The following is an 18,199-nucleotide window of genomic DNA, read 5'->3' on the forward strand; positions in this document are numbered from 1 at the left end:
TGCCAGTGCTGAGCCCCTGGGAGCTCTGTCTGGGACTGCTCGTGTCCCTGAGCTGCTCTGGCAGGGCCCCAGCCCTGCTGGGCTGTGCTCAGGAGCTGCTCCCGGCCAGAGCTGTCTCTCTGCAGCGCTGCCCTTGCCAGGAGCTGCCTCTGGGCCAGGAGCCCGGCACAGCTCAGCAGCACAGACACAGCACCAGCACTTTCATCACCCTCTCAGGCCTTTGGGGCTCTTGGCATCACACTCAGTCCCTCAGAGTGTGCTCCAGAAACTTCTCAAGAACTCAAACACAGACAGAAACACTGAAATTTCTTGTAGTTGAAATGAGAGACACGAGTGAGAAAGCATCCCCAGGTTCCAGGTAGAGCAGAAGACTGGAGGCCCTGATGTCAGCTGGGGACAAGCAAGGGAAAGGTGTCTGTGGGTGCTGAGCAAAGCTGGATGTGTTTCAGGAATGCCAAGGGCCAAGGGCTGAGCCCCAGCCCCTGGCAAGGCAGATGCTGTCCCTCCCTCATTGCTCAGGGCTCTTCCCGGGGCACTGGCATGTGGGGATGTGCAATGCCAAGGGCAGCACCATGGGGCGGCCCCTGCCAGGCTGCTGAGCAGGGACAAGGAGGCAATGAGGCCCCAGGGCTGCCAGGGTCACTTGTCCCCTGCTGGCCTCAGGCTCAGGGCCCTCAGCCTCTACCTGCTGCTTATGTGATGAGACCTCCAAACCTGATCCTGAGAGATTTTTGGGTCCTCTGCATGGTCTGTGAAAATGGAAACACTGGTCAAAGTGATTTTCTCCCAAATCTTGCAGTGACAGAACAAGGATGAATATCTTTAAAGTGAACTAGAGTGGATTTGGTTGTTTTTAGAAGGAGGAAATATTGTACAATCAGAGTAGCACAAAACTGCAACTGCTTTTGCAGACAAATGTATGCCTCATACCAGGATTGCTCCAAGAGCAGCAGCATCTCTGTTCCACCTGACACAGTGAAAGCCCCTCCCATCCCCAAGGCTGGAATTCCTGTTGTGTGGGTTCTCTGATGTGCTGGGTGACCTCACAACCCTCCTGGCCAGAATGTCTGCTGAGGGCCAGCCAGGCTGCTGCAGTGGCACTGACCTCACAGCCATCACCACTGCAGCCATGTCCCCTGGGCCTGGCTCTCCCCTTTCCTCTGCCCCTGCCTTGTCTCTGCTGCCATGAAGAGTTGTTTCATTATTATCTTGTCCCCAGGGTGCTGGGGCCAATTGCTTCCCAGTCAGGCTCCTGGAGCAGCAGTGGCTTTTCAGAGCCCAGCCAGAAATGAGCCCTGAAGCAGCAGCTCTGCAGTGCTGGCCACCAGGCCGGGTTGCCAAGGGAGCCTTCTGGCCATGGCCTGGAAGCAGCTGCTGCTGCCAAGGTGCCTTTGGTGCCTCAGGCTGTCCCTGGCACAGCTCCCAGCACGGCACTCTGCACTTGTGCCCGAGCCCTTCCCTGGGTTGGGGCTGGCCTGGGGCTTTTCCTGCAGCAGGATCTGCCCTGGCCATGGCACAGGAAAGGCAGTTCCTGCTGGAGCAGGAGGCTGTGCCTGGAATGGGCTCAAACAACTCCAGCAAGGCCCTGTTTACTTCAAAATTGCTTCCTAGAGCACTACAGTCTAATAATTGTTATAGCTCCTATACTGTGGACTAAATAACTCTTTTTCTTTATTTACTCTGTGGTGTAAATAAATCATCTTCAGAATCAGTCACAGTGGTATTTATATAAATATATCTGATATTCCATTGTTAATCGTGTGGGACAAATTGCATTACGGTTCAATTCTACATGTCCAATATTTACACATAAACCTCTGACAAACTCGGGCTGGGATTGAATCCAGCTGCTCCCAGTCTCCTCACTTAGACGAAATTTAAAAGTCTAGGTGACTTGGAGGAGTTTGAGAATCCATGGTGGCTGTTTGGTGTCATTTCTCCACCTCATGACTCAGCAGGAGTTTCTCCAATAAAGAAATAAAGCTTTTGCCTGAAGCTCCCACTCTGCCCATGACAGGAAGCCCTGGAAGTGTCTGTGACATCCCGGCTCTTTGGCAGCCTGGGGACTCCTGGGATGTCACCGTGGAGCCCTCGGGAGTGCCTGTGACAGAGCGGTGCCTTTGCAGCCCAAGGTGCTCTGGGATGTCACCATGGAATTGCTGGGACTGCATCTGACCACACGGCTCTTCAGCATCCCCAGAAACCCCTGGGAGGTCTCGGTGGAACTCCTGTCTGTGCCTGTGACATTCCAGCTCTTGAACAGCCTGGAGACTCTTGGAATGTCCCCATGGAGCCCCACTGAGGGTAACAAATCTGATCCTTGGTAGACAACCATCACCACGACCTTTTGCTATGGTCTGTTTCCATGGCAACCACAGCCCCCTGTTGCTATGGTCTGTTTCCATGACAACCATCACAGCCCCTGTTGCAAGGATCAGACCCTTGGCAGCTCCATGGAGACCCCATGCCAGGGGTGGTTGCCATGGACACCAGCTCAGGCCTGGAGCCAGAGCCCGTTGCCATGGCAACCATTTGCAGTCCCATCCCCAGGCTCATGGGATCACAGAGCCACAGAATTGGCTGAGTTGGGAGGGACCCATGGGGATCCTCCAGTCCAACTGCTGGCCCTGCACAGGACACCCCAACAATCCCAGCCTGGGCCTGGCAGCGCTGGCCAAACGCTGCTGGAGCTCAGCCAGCCCTGGAGCTGGGAGCCTTCCCTGGGGAGCCTGTTCAGTGCCCCAGCAGCCTCACGGGAAAAACCTTTTCCTCACATCCAGCCTAAACCTGCCCGCCTCAGCTCCAGCCGCTCCTCCACTCCTGTCCCTGGGCACCAGAGGGAAGAGGTTCCCACAGCCCCCAGCCAGGGACCCGCTCCCAAGGCTCCTGCCATGGCAACCAGGCCTGGCACCAGCTGGGATGCTCGGTTTCCATGGGCTGGGCTTCAGGAATGGCATTCCCCAATTTCCTACTCCTGCTAAAACTGCATCGCTGCTCTCTTCCCTCCCACCTCCCATGGAAAGCACAAAAGGCAAAGATCGCAGGCTGGGATAAGAACAATTTATTGAGAACAGCAACGAGATAAGGAACAAACAGGAACAGAAATAATTTTGATAACAGAAGGGATAAGACAAACTATTCACAAAGAAAACTAAAATGCCACCGACTGCCTCTTCCTGGCCATATATTTCCTCCTACCTGGAAAGGACACTCTTCTCCTCTGGTGAGAGAGAAGGAGTCCTTTTCCTGCCCCTGGCAATGACCTGAGATGTGATTGAATATAATGACAGGGCCATGGTCAGACTCTCATGTTCTTTGATCCCACATTATGTCATTGCCATGGGCAGGAAAAGCTACAGGTGTCTTCCCAGCATGGATCACAGGGAACATGGATCACCAGGTCTCTTCCCAATGTGGATTCGCCAAGGGGGGATGAAGCTGGAGCTGTGTAGAAAGCTCTTCGTTCACTTTGGGGCATTTACAGGGCTTCCCTTACTGGTGCCTCCGTTGGTGTCTGGTCAAGTTAGAGCTCTGGGTGAAGCTCCTCCCACACTGGGGACACTCGTAGGGCCTCTCCCCAGTGTGGATGCGCCGGTGGATGATGAGGGTGGAGTTGTGCTGGAAACCCTCCCCACACTCGGAGCAGCGGAAGGGCCTCTCATCCGTGTGAATCCGCTGGTGCACAAGGAGAGTGGAGCTGACCCGAAACCTCTTCCCACACTCGGGACACTCGTAGGGCCTCTCCCCAGTGTGGATGCGCTGGTGGACGATGAGGTGGGAGTTGTAGCTGAAGCCCTTCCCACATTCCCCACACTCGTAGGGCCATTCCCCAGTGTGGATCATCTGGTGGCAGATCAGGGTTTTCCTCTGGCTGAAGCTCTTCCCACACTCCAAGCACTTGTAGGGCTTCTCCCCATCCTGAAGCTGCTCATGGACCACCAGCTCAGAGCCCTGGCTGGATGTCTGGCTGCCGTCCCGGCACAGGGTGGGTCTTTCCTCCTCAGAGCACCCTGGGATGGGTTTGGACCCCCTCCTCCTCCGGGATCTCTGAATCTTTTCCTTCCTGCTTGACTCCTGCGCTGTGGAGCTGCTCAAAACAGCCTCTTCCATGAGGTTCTGCCGTGGGGATTTGTCCTCCCTGGTCTCCATCCTCAGCTCCTTGTCTGGAGGAGGAAGGACAAGGAGAGGATGGGATTTGCCTCCATGCCAGAGGGAAGGGGAAGGAGATCCCCCCAGTGCGTCCCCGGCAGGATGGCGTCGGCAGCGGGGTTGTCCTGCAGCCGGGGGCCAGGCTGGGCTGGGAGATGGAGCAGGAGAGAGGGGGAAAGGGGCACTGACTTCCTCCTCACCTGCCTGGGTGTCCTGGGGTATCTTCCTCTTCCTCACAGCCTTCCTCTCCATCTGGACAAGGTTTGGGATTGGGAAATCCTGGCTTGGGAGAAAACAAGGAATGAGCACAATGAGTTTGATGGTCCCTCTTTTCAATTCACTCTCTAGAAGTCGTCAGGGCATCTGAGGTATCTTGGTTTGAAAGGAAAGGTGTTTGCTAAGGAAGGCAGAAATCTCCATTGAAATTGATAAAAATGGAAACAAACCACCCCCTCCGAATTTTTATAATCTTGATATCAAAGTGCTCTCAAATAAAGATATAGGAATAGAAATAATAGTTCTTTATTAAAGAAAGGAAAATGAAAATGCAGCAGGACAAAAAAACAAGAACAACAACAACAAAAAATAAAAAATTACACAGAAACCACCCACTGACAGAGTGAGAATACAACTTTACATCCCATTGGTCAGGGTTTTGGAAGCACTCCGATTAAAAAGTGGCTGCACTCCTCCTGGAGTGACAGATGTGGTTCTGTTTAAGCAATGATCCCGTAGAAGATTGTAGCTTACCTCTGAAGTTCCGGTGCTGTAGATGGGTCTGGTCTCTCCTCTGGGAATCCAGTGGAGAAAGACTGCCTGTGGTGTTTAGATTCTCAGATTATATCCAGGCAGGAATGCTTGGCTCCTCCCCCTGGGTGGAGCATCTCACAATGGGATGATGTCATTTTATCAGTCCTGCAGTGAGACTCAATGGCCCATTAACAGAAGATATCCCCCTGGAGGGAGGATGGGTGGTGAAAGAGATAAAGAACACTGCCCCACCTGGTTTTAACAGCTGGCCCATTAACAGAAGATATCCCCCAGTTCTGAGGGATGGGTCATGAAAGAGATAAAGAAAAGTGCCCCAGCAAGTTTTAACAGATGGTGATAGAATAAGTAAGTTTGGCTATATCTTGCATTGCAACCCAAGACATGGGGTCCAAACAAACTTCCCAAATGCCAAGATTCGGCCCTGAAAATGCCTCCCAGGAGTTCCCCATCTCTGGTCTCTCCCCTTTGGTGTTCAGGGGTTCCTCCCTGTCCCAGCTGCTGGGGGTCAGGTTTGTACTGGGGGGTTTCCTCTCTACTTGGTCCCTGACCTCTTCAGGCTGCTTAGAGTGCCCAGAATCCAAAAAGTTTCACCTGTTTCCATATCCCCACTTAGGGATGCTGGGTCTCCCAGGGTCACTTCTCCCCTTATTCCCTTCTTGGGTCTGCAGGGGGTCCAAGGAGTTCCCCCTGCCCCTCTCCAGGCAATTGAGGGTCCCATGAATTGTGGTGCTCCCCCTCTCTGGGCTCCCCACTTTGGGGTCCTGGGGGTCACAGGGCTCTGCTCCTCCAGGCTGCCTCTGCCAGCAGCTGCCACTGGGACCCCCGATATCCCCCCAAAAGGCATTTTCCAGTCAGTCTTGCAGTTCTTCATTCTCCAAACATCCCCCCCAATAAAACCCAACCCAGGAACCCCCCAGGATATCTGGGCCAAGCTCCCCCTCCCCGATCACCTGTGGGATGGGGGGGTGATGATCCCACGGATGGGGGGGCTGTGAATTCAGGGAATGCTCAGCTGGGATATACGGGGCCTGAGATCATACTGGGATAACAAGCACCTGACTGGGATTACTGGGAGTGTCTGGGAATGGCTATGGACATGCTTAGGGAAACTGGGATATACTGGGAATGTCTGTGACCATCCTGGGGATGACTGGGAACACATTGGGAACAATGGGAACTGTGCTGGGGAAAACTGGGAACAACTGGGATTGACTGGGTCTGCACTGGGGACAACTGGGCATGACTGGGACCATGCTGGGAGCAGCTGGGATAATCTGGGGAGTGACTGGGACTATACTGGGGGCAACTATGATCACACTGGGAGGGACGGTGAGCAACTGGACCATCCTGAGGGCAACTGGCATTCTACTGGGATCACAGTGGGAGCAGCTGGGCCATGCTGGGCAAGACTGGGACCATACTGGCAGCAACTGGGACTGCACTCAGGGTGACTGGGAGTGGCTTAGAGCAACTGAGATCAGGTTGGAAGCACCTGAGGAGTGACTAGGAACAACTGGGATAGACTGGGAGAGACTGAAACCACAGTGCAGGTAAATGGGAGCAACTGGAACCACACTGGATAATCCTGGGAGCAGCTGTGCCCATGCTGGGGTCATACTGGGATCCTACTGGAACTAGCTGGAATCATACTGGGAGTGAATGGAAAGGTGCTGTCTGTGACTGGAACCATGCTGGAGGTGACTGGGAGCAACTGGGCCCATCCTGGGAGTGACAGGGAGTCACTCTGGCCATGACTGGAATCATGCTGGGAGGATCTGGGAGTGACTGGAACCATACTGGGGGTGACTTGGTGCAACAGCTCATACTGGGAATGACTGAGATTGAAGTGAGAGTGACTGGGATCATCCTGGAAGTGTCTTTTTGTAGATCTTCTGTCTTTCTGGTCTCCTTTTATTCCCCTTCTTATCTTACGTACCTGGAATATTTTTGGATATTTAATGTTTCCCAAAATCTTAAGGATTAACACTTTTAGGTTAAAGGAGCTAAGCTTGCAAAGTTAATGCTATGGTAAGAGTTTTATGTTCAGTTGGATGTTGTATTAAACCCTTTGCCATAGTTCCTTGATTGTCTATATTTTGCCAGTTAAATTTTGTGTCATTTTGACCTTTTAGCTCAGTTGGTCAGAGCATGGTGCCAGTATCACCAAGGCTGTGGGTTCAATCCTTGTGGGGCCATTCACTTAAGAGCTGGACTTGATGGTCCTTGTGGGTCCCGTCCTACCAAGAATATTCTTTACATCTGTCCATGCTGAGAAGATCTGGTTGGTGTTTCTCCCGTGAACCGAATTCAAGTACAGGAACCTTTGGTTACCACCAGCATTGAAGTGTTCTGGGGTGTTACAGCCCTGTAGGCTCACAGTGACCTCTTGTTTCCATAAGGCCCCAGAGTGTCCCACTGGTTCCTTGGTTCCATGGGCCCAAGAGTGCCACAATGATCCCTGTGGTTCCACAACTTCCCATGGTGTCACATTGGCCTCTTGGTTCCATAAGGATCTGGAGTGTCACACAGGTTTATGGCATTTGTCCTTGCTGCCCCTCACATCCCACTGCCCCACAAAGAGCCCCGAGCCACCCGTGAGGGACAGGCCCTGCTGTGCCAGGCCTGGGCTCAGGGCTTGGCCTTTCTGCTTCCTCCAACCCAGCCAGGGCTTGCTCAGCATTGCAGTTCCCTGCTCAGAGCCTTTGGCTCCCGGCAATCCTGGCCTCCAGGATCTGCTCTCACCAGTCCCTGGGGAGCCTTTGGCAGTCCCTGCCCTCAGTGGGGCCGATTGAAGCTCCAAGGGACTTGGAGTTTTGCTTCTGACTCCTTGAGCAGCTTCTTCAGCCTGAAGGAGGGACAAAGGAGGATCAGAGAAAGGAGAAGGAAGCACGAGGTCAAGCATTCCCTGAAATCACAGCCTCCACCCATGGGATCATCATCCCCCATCCCACAGGTGACCAGGGAGGGGGAGCTTGGCCCAGATATCCTGGGGTGTCCCTGGATTGGCTTTTTTGGAGGGGATGTTTGGTGAATGAAGAACTCCAAAGCTGAGTGGAAAATGCCCCTTGTGGGGATACTGGGGGGTCCCAGCATTCCTAAGTGGAGAGATGGAATAGGGGGAACTTTTTGGATTCCTGGCACTCCCAGCAGCCTGGGCCTGAGTAGACAGGCGACCCCCAGTACAAGTCTTACCCCCAGCAGCTGGGACAGGGAGGAACCCCTGAAGACCAAAGGGGAGAGACCAGAGATGGGGAACTCCTGGGAGGCATTTTCAGGGCTGAACCTTGGTGTTTGGGAGGTTTTTATGGACTACATGTCCTGGGTTGCAGTGCAAGATGTAACCAAAAGTATGTATTCTATCACCGTCTGTTAAAACCTGGTGGAGCAGTTTTCTTTATCTCTTTCATGCCCCATCCCTCAGAACTGGGGGATGTCTTCTGTTAATGGGCCAGCTGTTAAAACCAGGTGGGGCAGTGTTCTTTATCTCTTCCACCACCCATCCTCCCTCCAGGGGGATATCTTCTGTTAATGGGCCATTGAGTCTCACTGCAGGACTGATAAAATGACATCATCCCATTGTGAGATGCTCCACCCAGGGGGAGGAGCCAAGCATTCCTGACTGGATATAATCAGAGAATCAGAACAACACAGGCAGCCTTTCTCCACTGGATTCCCAGAGGAGAGACCAGACCCATCTACAGCACCAGAACTTCAGAGGTAAGCTACAATCTTCTATGGGATCATTGCTTAAACAGAACCACATCTGTCACTCCAGGAGGACTGCAGCCATCATTTAATCAAATTACTTCCAAAACCCTGACCAACGGTGTGTAAGGTTGCATTCTGACTCTTGGTGTGTTGTTTTTTTGTTGTTGGTTTTTTTTTGTACTGCTGCATTTACATTTTCCTTCATTATTAAGGAACTTATATTCCTTTTCCCATATTGTTACCTGAGAGCACTTTAATTTCAATATTATAATAATTCGGAGGGGATGGGATGTTTACATTTTTATCCATTTCAGTGGAGATTTCTGCCTTCCTTAGCAAACACCATTCCTTTCAAACCAAGACATCTCAGATGCCCGGTGACTTCTAGAGAGGGACTTGAACAGAGGGACGTTCAAAGTCTATGTACTCATTCCTTGTTTTCTCTCAAACCAGGATTTCCCAATCCCAGACCTTGGCCGGATGGAGAAGGAGGCTGCGAGGAAGAGGAAGATACCCCAGAACACCCAGGCAGGTGAGGAGGAAGTCAGTGCCCCTTTCCCCCTCTCTTCTGCTCCATCTCCCAGCCCAGCCTGGCCCCCGGCTGCAGGACAACCAAGCTGCCGATGCCGTCCTGCCGGGGACGCAGTGGGGGGATCTCCTTCCCCTTCCCTTTGGCACGGAGGCAAATTCCATCCTCTCCCTGTCCTTCCTCCCCCAGACAAGAAGCTGAGGATGGAGACCAGGGAGGACAAATCCCCACAGCAGAACCTCATGGAAGAGGCCGTTTTGAGCAGCTCCACAGTGCAGGAGTCAAGCTGGGAGGAAAATCCCCAGAGATCCCACAGGAGGAGGGGCTCCAAACCTATCCCAGGGTGCTCTGAGGAGGAAAGACCCACCCTGTGCCAGGAAGGTGGCCAGAGATCCAGCCGAGGCTCTGAGCTGGTGGTCCATGAGCAGGTTCAGGATGGGGAGAAGCCCTACAAGTGTTTGGAGTGTGGGAAGAGCTTCAGACAGAGCAACAGCCTGATCTGCCACCAGATGATCCACACTGGGGAATGGCCCTACGAGTGTGGGGAATGTGGAAAGGGCTTCAGTTTCAGCTCCCAACTCATCATTCACCAGCGCATCCACACTGGGGAGAGGCCCTACGAGTGTCCTGAGTGTGGGAAGAGTTTTCAGACCAGCTCAAATCTCCTCCTGCACCAGCGGATTCACACGGATGAGAGGCCCTTCTGCTGCCCCGACTGTGGGGAGGGCTTCAAGTACAACTGCACCCTCGTCAAGCACCGGCGCATCCACACTGGGGAGAGGCCCTACAAGTGTGGGGAATGTGGGAAGAGCTTCAGCCGGAGCTCTCATTTGACCAGACACCAACGGAAGCACCGGTAAGGGAAGCCCTGCGAGTGCCCCAAGTTCAGGAAGAGCTTTGTGCACTGCTCCAGCTTCATCCCCACTTGGAGGATCGACATTGGGAAGAGACCTGGTTATCCATGTTCCCTGTGATCCGTGCTGGGAAGACACTTGTACCTTTTCCTGCCTATGGCAATGACATGATGTGGGATTAAATAACATGAGGGTCTGGCCATGGCCCTTTCATTATATTCAATCCCGTCTCAGGTCGTTGCCAGGGGCAGGAAAACGACTCCCTCTCTCTCACCAGAGGAGAAGGGTGTCCTTTCCAGGCAAGAGGAAATATGTGGCCAGGAAGAGCCAGTTGTGTGGTGGTTTAGTTTTCCCTGTAAATAGATTTTCTTATCTATTCTGTTACCAAAATTATTTCTGTTCCTGTTTGTTCCTTATCCCATTGCTGTTCTCAATAAATTGTTCTTATCCCAGCCTGGAATCTTTGCCTTTTCTGCTTTCCATGGGAGGTGGGAGGGAAGTGAGCAGCGGCACGGTTTTAGCAGGAGCAGGAAATTGGGGAATGCCATTCCTGAAGCCCAGCCCATGGAAACCGAGCATCCCAGCTGGTGCCAGGCCTGGTTGCCATGGCATCAGTTTTGGGAGTGGGTCCCTGGCTGGGGGCTGCAGGAACCTCTTCCCTCTGGTGCCCAGGGACAGGAGTGGAGGGAGCAGCTGGAGCTGAGGCGGGCAGGTTTAGGCTGGATGTGAGGAAAAGGTTTTTCCCCCGAGGCTGCTGGGGCACTGAACAGGCTCCCCAGGGAAGGCTCCCAGCTCCAGGGCTGGCTGAGCTCCAGCAGCGTTTGGCCAGCGCTGCCAGGCCCAGGCTGGGATTGTTGGGGTGTCCTGTGCAGGGCCAGCAGTTGGACTGGAGGATCCCCATGGCTCCCTCCCAACTCAGCCAATTCTGTGGCTCTGTGATCCCATGAGCCTGGGGATGGGACTGCAAATGGTTGCCATGGCAACGGGCTCTGGCTCCAGGCCTGAGACAGGCACAGACAGGGGTTCCATGGAGACCTCCCAGGGGTTTCTGGGGATGCTGAAGAGCCGTGTGGTCAGATGCAGTCACAGCAATTCCATGGTGACATCCCAGAGCACTTTGGGCTGCAAAGGCACCGCTCTGTCACAGGCACTCTTGGGGGCTCCACGGTGACATCCCAGGAGTCCCCAGGCTGCCAAAGAGCCGGGATGTCACAGACACTCCCAGGGCTTCCTGTCATGGGCAGAGTGGGAGCTTCAGGCAAAAGCTTTATTTCTTTATTGGAGAAACTCCTGCTGAGTCATGAGGTGGAGAAATGACACCCAACAGCCACCATGGATCCTCAAACCCTTCCAGGTCACCTAGACTTTTAAATTCTTTCTAAGAGAGAAGACTGAAAGCAGCTGGATTCAATCCCAGCCCCAGACTTTGTCAAAGGTTTATGTGTAAATATTGGACAGCTGGAACTGAACCATAATGCAATTTGTCTCACAGGATTAACAGCGGAATACCAGATATATTTATAATAATACAACTGTGACTGGTTCTGAAGATGATTAGACAGATTTATTTACACCACAGAGTAAATAAAGAAAAAGAGTTATTTACTCAACAGTAAAGGAGCTATAACAATTATTAGACTATAGTGCTCTAGGAAGCAATTCTGAAGTGAACAGGGCCTTGCTGGAGTTGTTTGAGCCCATTCCAGGCACAGCCTCCTGCTCCAGCAGGAACTGCCTTTCCTGTGCCATGGCCAGGGCAGATCCTGCTGCAGGAAAAGCCCCAGGCCAGCCCCAACCCAGGGAAGGGCTCGGGCACAAGTGCAGAGTGCCGTGCTGGGAGCTGTGCCAGGGACAGCCTGAGGCACCAAAGGCACCTTGGCAGCAGCAGCTGCTTCCAGGCCATGGCCAGAAGGCTCCCTTGGCACCCCGGCCTGGTGGCCAGCACTGCAGAGCTGCTGCTTCAGGGCTCATTTCTGGCTGGGCTCTGAAAAGCCACTGCTGCTCCAGGAGCCTGACTGGGAAGCAATTGGCCCCAGCACCCTGGGGATAAGATAATAATGAAACAACTCTTCATGGCAGCAGAGACCAGGCACGGGCAGAGGAAAGGGGAGAGCCAGGCCCAGGGGACATGGCTGCAGTGGTGATGGCTGTGAGGTCAGTGCCACTGCAGCAGCCTGGCTGGCCCTCAGCAGACATTCTGGCCAGGAGGGTTGTGAGGTCACCCAGCACATGAGAGAACCCACACAACAGGAATTCCATCCTTGGGAATGGGAGGGGCTTTCACTGTGTCAGGTGGAACAGAGATCCTGCTCTTGGAGCATTCTTGGGATGGGGCATCGACTTGTCTGGAAAAGCAGCAGTTTTGTGCCACTCTCATAAAATACCTGATTAAAATTTTTCCTCCTTCTAAAAAATATAAATTAACTCTTGATCACTTTAAAGATATTCATCCCTGTCACTGCAAGATTTGGGAGAAAATAACTTAGACCAGTGCTTCCATTTTCACAGACCATGGAAAGGACCCAAAAATCTCCAATGATGGGGTTTGGAGGCCTCATCACATAAGCAGCAGGTAGAGGCTGAGGGCTCAGGGCTGTGCAGCTGCAAGGCCCTGCCAGAGGCAACTTGTGCAGCCCTTTGGCCATGGCTGCTGGCCCTGGGCCTGAGGCCAGCAGGGGACAAGTGACCCTGGCAGTCCTGGGGCCTCATTGCCTCCTTGTCCCTGCTCAGCAGCCTGGCAGGGGCCTCCCCATGGTGCTGCCCTTGGCATTGCACATCCCCACATGCCAGTGGCCCGGGAAGAGCCCTGAGCAATGAGGGAGGGACAGCATCTGCCTTGCCAGGGGCTGGGGCTCAGCCCTTGGCCCTTGGCATTCCTGAAACACATCCAGCTTTGCTCAGCACCACAGACACCTTTCCCTTGCTTGTCCCCAGCTGGCATCAGGGCCTCCAGTCTTCTGCTCTACCTGGAACCTGGGGATGCTTTCTCACTCGTGTCTCTCATTTCAACTACAAGAAACTTCAGTGTTTCCATCTGACTTGGAGTTCTTGAGGTGTTTCTGGAGCACACTCTGAGGGACTGAGTGTGATGCAAAGAGCCCCAAAGGCCCGAGAGGGTGATGAAAGTGCTGGTGCTGTGTCTGTGCTGCTGAGCTGGGCCGGGCTCCTGGCCCAGAGGCAGCTCCTGGCAAGGGCAGCGCTGCAGAGAGACAGCTCTGGCCAGGAGCAGCTCCTGAGCACAGCCCAGCAGGGCTGGGGCCCTGCCAGGGCAGCTCAGGGACACCAGCAGGCCCAGACAGAGCTCCCAGGGGCTCAGCACTGGCAGGGGCTGTGGGATGTGCCAGAGGGGGCTGTGTCACAGCAGCACCTCTGTGGCTGTGTCCTGGAGCCCCAGAGCAGCTGTGATGTCAGAAAGGGGCTGTGTGATAGCTCCGAGTGGGTTGTGTGAGGTCACAGATGGGGCTGTGACATCACAGAGTTTGTTGTGTGAGGTCACTGAGCAGCTATGGCATCATAGAGGGGACCGTGTGACATCACAGAGAAGGCTGTGACATCATGGCATGGCTGTATGACATCATAGACCTGGTTGTGATGTCAAAGTATGTGCTGTGACATTACAGGGTATCTGTATGACATCACAGAGATGGTTGTGTGACATCACTGATGGGGTTATGACATCACAGAGCTGACTGTGACATCATGAAGGATGGTGTGAGGCCATTTAGCAGAGACTGCCATCATAGAGGGTGGCTCTGTGACATCACAGACCAGGATGTGACATCACAGAACAGACTGTGACATCACAGGTTGAATTTTTGACATCATAGTCTTCTGTGACATCACAGTACAGCTGTATGACAACACATGATAACATCCCAGAGTGGGCTCAGTAAACAGAGCACAAACTTCACAGGACTTCGATTATCCCTTAACCTTAACTGAAACCTCAAATGTCACAATTTAGCAAAACAACAGCATTTACTGTATTTAACCTAACTTACAACCTATGACTAGCAAATTCACAGAGGAATAATACTAAACAGTATTTAAATTAGCTTATAATTTCTATAAAACATAACAATGGGCAAAAGGAAAACACTAGGCAGCGTTTAACTTAGCTTATACCTCGTGACTGAACCTTCCTCACAGGCCTGACTGACTCAGATCTCCAAGGCACTCCAACCCCTCCGAGAGCAGCATTTCTGCCACATTTTCCAGGGCACAGCACTGGTGTGTGCACACAGACACCAAGAGGCAGTGCAAGGCAGCTGTGAGAAATTCCCCTGCAGGGCAGGGAAATGCTCCCTGCGGATGCTTTGGCATCTCCCCAGAGGGTGAAGGGCTGAGCCTGGAGGAGTGGGGGGATCGGCCCAGGCTCCGTCGTTGTTCGGGGATGCCCCGAGTGCAGCAAACGGGAGAGTTCCCGGCTCACAGAGGCCCCACTCAGAGGGAGGTGGCTGGCCCAGGAGAGCTGCAAGGGGCTCCTTTTGGAGCGCTGTTTGTAGGGCCCCAAGAGAGGGGCTTCAGGCACAGCAATGTTTCATCCTGGCCGCACTTGGCATCAACAGCTTTCTTTGCAAGGCTGAGAACAGGGATGTTGTGCCACGGAGGGAACAGAAACAGTTCCCAGGGCTGCTCCTGAAGCAAGCAGGAGCTGCTTGGGCAGCAGCAGTGCCTGGGAGCAGACAGTGTTTCTGATGAGCTGCAGAGGAGATGAGCCCAGGGGCTGTTGGCCAAGGCCCAGGTCCAAGGAGCATTTCTCAGCTGGCAGGGTGGCCTGAGAAGGGGAGGGGGGAATGCACCAGCACAGGGCCCCATGGAACCAAGGGACCATTGTGACACTACAGGGCCCAATGGAACCAAGCAGAACGTTCTGACACTGTGTGGCTCCATGGAACCAAGGATCCATTTTGATATAACAGGGCCTCATGGAAGCAAGGGGACCACAGTGACACTGGGGGCTCCATGGGACCAAGGGTCCATTGTGACACTGTGGGGCATCATGGTATCATGGACACCATTGTGACAATGTGTGGCTTTGTTGAGCCAATGAGTCCTGCACACTCACACAGGCTGAGATGGACACTGCTGGTTTCTCTGGCAGGCTCTCTGAGCCCAGCCCAGCTCCCTCCAAGCTGTCCCAGCTGCCCTGAGCTCTCGGCAGCAGCCAGGGCCTCTCCCCAGCACAGCCCAGCCGGCTCTGGCCCCACAGCTCTGCTCAGGGCAGGCTGCTCTGGGCACTGCCCCACAGCCTCAGCCCCTCTGCAGGGCACAGCAGCAGCTGCAGCTCAGAGAGGTCTCAGCCCCAGCCATGGGGGAAGGTGCTTGGCCAAGGGAAAAGGAGGCTCCCTGGGTGCCCTGCTCCCCTCTCCCTGAGGTGCTGAGAGCTCTGCAGCCCCTCCTGCCATCCCATCTGCCCAGGCCAGCACAAGAGCCCCAGCCTTGGAGCCCTCAAAGCTGCTCCTGCTCCAGGCCCAAAGCTGGGCCAGCCAGAAAGCTGTGCCCATTTCTGTTCATTCCTGCTCTGATAAGGAGGGATCCTCAGCCACTTGGAGGTTGCTGATGAATTTTGCTACTCCAGAGGCCATCTCTTCCTTGGGCTCATGGAACCAAGAGGCCCTGTGACACTGCAGGGCCTTGAGGAACCATTCAGAGCATTGTGACAGAGCAGGGCCTCATGTCATGATGGGGTCATTGGGACACTGCAGGGCCCCTAGGAAAAAAGGGGCCAGTGTTGCTCCTCAAAGACTCATGGAATGAGGAAACATGTTTGACACCGTGGTGCCCCTTGGGACCAAGAGGCCATGGTGACACTGTGGAACCAAGGAGAGCATTGCTGCACTGAGAGACCTCATGGAACCAAGGATCCACTGGGACACTGCGGGGCCCAAGGATCCAAGGGACTTTGTGATGCCAAGGGTTCCCATGGAACTAAAGGGACATTGTGACATTGGGAGGCCTCATGGAATCATGGAGAACATTGTGACACTCCAGGGCCCCATGGAACCACGGTGACACCAAGTTGGCTGGGAGTGTTGATGTGCTGCAGGGTAGGAGGGATCTGCACAGGGACCTGGACAGGCTGGATTCAGGGCCCAAACCCAACAAGGTGAGGTTTAACAAGTCCAAGTTCCAGGTCCTGCACTTTGGCCACAACAACCCCTGCAGTGCTACAGGCTGGGGACAGAGTGGCTGGACAGCAGCCAGGCAGAAAGGGACCTGGGCACTGATGGACAGCAGGCTGGGCATGGGCCAGCAATGTGCCCAGGTGGCCAAGGAGGCCAATGGCCTGGACCAGGAACAGTGTGGCCAGCAGGACCAGGGCAGGGATTCTTCCCCTGTACTTGGCACTGGTTGGGCAGCACCTGAAATGCTGTGTCCAGTTCTGGGCCCAAAATTTCAGAAGGAGATGGAGGGACTGGAGCATGTCCAGAGAAGGGCAACAAGGCTGGTAAGGGGTCTGGAGAACAAATCATGTGAAGAGTAACTGAGGGAGCTGGGGTTGTTTCTCCTGCAGACGACAAGGCTCAGGGAAGACAAGGTGGTGTCAGGGCACAAGTTGGACTTGATGACCTCCAAGGTCTTTTCCAGCCTTGCTGATTCTGTGATTCCCTGAAACCACCCTTGGAGCAGGTACAGGATGAGCCCTGGGTCTCCTCTTCGGAAGATCCAGCAACCCAGGTTCCTCAGCTTCTCCACACAGGCCCCAAAGCCCATCCTGTCAGTCCTGCAGAGCCTCTCCAGCTCCTCCTCATTGCCCAGAACAGGGAGCCACACAGCCAGACACAGCAGCCCAGATGTGCCCCCCTGGCCTGTGCTGCCTCTGGCCAGGGAGCAGCACGAGGCACTGCAGGACCCTGCAGACAATTCCTGGAGCACTTGTAGGATGATCCTGCTCCCCAAGGGACGTTCCCATGGTGCCAAGTGGGGAACTGAAATGGGGAGTAGGGCCAGAGAGGAAAGGGCAAAACAGGGATGGGCTGTTTGCAGGGGAGGGAAGAGGGGTGGGCAATAGGAAGAAATCTGGAGCAGAAAGATGAAAGAAAGCAAAGGTGAAGCAAAGGAAATGCTCAGGGCAGTTTGGGGGTGGCTGCCAGGCAGCCCTGGCTCTGAGCAACAACGTCTGCAGTGGCACAGGAAACTCACAGCTCATGGGAACAAACTTTCTGTGTGACTTCAGAGGCCACGACAAACCTGAGTGGTTTCCCTGCCGTTCCCCAGCCCTTCCTGGCCCCAGGGGCTGATGGCATTTGTGCTCCCTCAGGTTCATCTCCCCACAGCAGCACCATGGGGGTGCTGACGCCTGCTCTGGGCAGTGCAAACAGGGGCTCCTGAGCCAGTGCTGCCGTGTCTGTGCCTGCAAGGATGCGGCACCTCTCTGAGCTGGGGGAGAGCCCAGGGCTGCACAGGGGGGATGTTGTTGGCAGCTCCATGAGAACGCTCTGGGACACTGCCCTGGGGTGTCCAGCACAGTGGGGATGGATCAGCCCCTGCTCTGCTGCTCCTTCCCATCTCCCCCAGGGACCTTGCAGAGCCCCAGCCATGCTGTTTGCCCCCAGCCTGCCCACGGCCACCCTGGGGCTGCTCATGGGGGTTTTCTGTGCTGAGCTTTGGCCTGGGAGTGTTCTTGAGAGAGCCTGGGCAAGGAGCCTGGAGCCCCCAGGCCCTGCCCTGAGGCGTCAGCGCTGCCCCAGCAGTGCCCATGGCCTGTCCCTGCTGCAGCCCCGGCACTGCCACCCCCAGGGCTGTGCCCGGCCCCGAGAGCACTCAGGCCCTGCAGCAACACCAGGGCCAGGAGGGCAGCGGGGCAGTGGCACGGGAGCAGCACTGGCAACACCAAGTGCTGCTGCTCCTGGGCACAGCTGCTGTGCCAGCACTGATCTGCCCCCAGCTCTGCACACAGACACTGCTGCCGCAGCTGCAGAGAAGGGAACAAAAGGAGGATCTCTGGACAAAACTTTGCTGGGAGATCCTTTAGTTCATTTAAAGCCACCAAGAGCACAGCCCTTCATTGACACAGTCTGTGGCCACAGGGAAAGTGGAGAGAAATGGCACAAACAATGTCATTTTATTGAAGACAATTTAAAAAAGTTAAACAAAGAAAAAGAGCCTCCAAAATTAAACAAACCTGCCAGAACTATCCAAGATGACTTTTATTACAAGTGATTTGGAGAAATTGGCCAGCTGT

At 54.3% G+C, this 18,199-nt stretch overlaps 1 protein-coding gene across 1 annotated transcript in view; it reads right to left on the reverse strand.

Annotated features, from left to right (window-relative positions):
* LOC131586391 (zinc finger protein 850-like) overlaps positions 1–3,903 on the reverse strand; it is a gene marked incomplete at both ends in the record, with an annotated part of 76,423 nt that extends 72,520 nt beyond the window's left edge. The window contains one exon of the mRNA XM_058853221.1: positions 3,503–3,903. Within this exon, the coding sequence (XP_058709204.1) occupies positions 3,503–3,903 (401 nt within the window). The remainder of the gene's footprint in view (positions 1–3,502) is intronic.
* Between the last annotated feature and the right edge of the window lie 14,296 nt (positions 3,904–18,199).

The sequence above is a fragment of the Poecile atricapillus genome, chromosome 19 (genome assembly GCF_030490865.1).
Source record: "Poecile atricapillus isolate bPoeAtr1 chromosome 19, bPoeAtr1.hap1, whole genome shotgun sequence".
Taxonomy (NCBI): Eukaryota; Metazoa; Chordata; class Aves; order Passeriformes; family Paridae; genus Poecile; species Poecile atricapillus.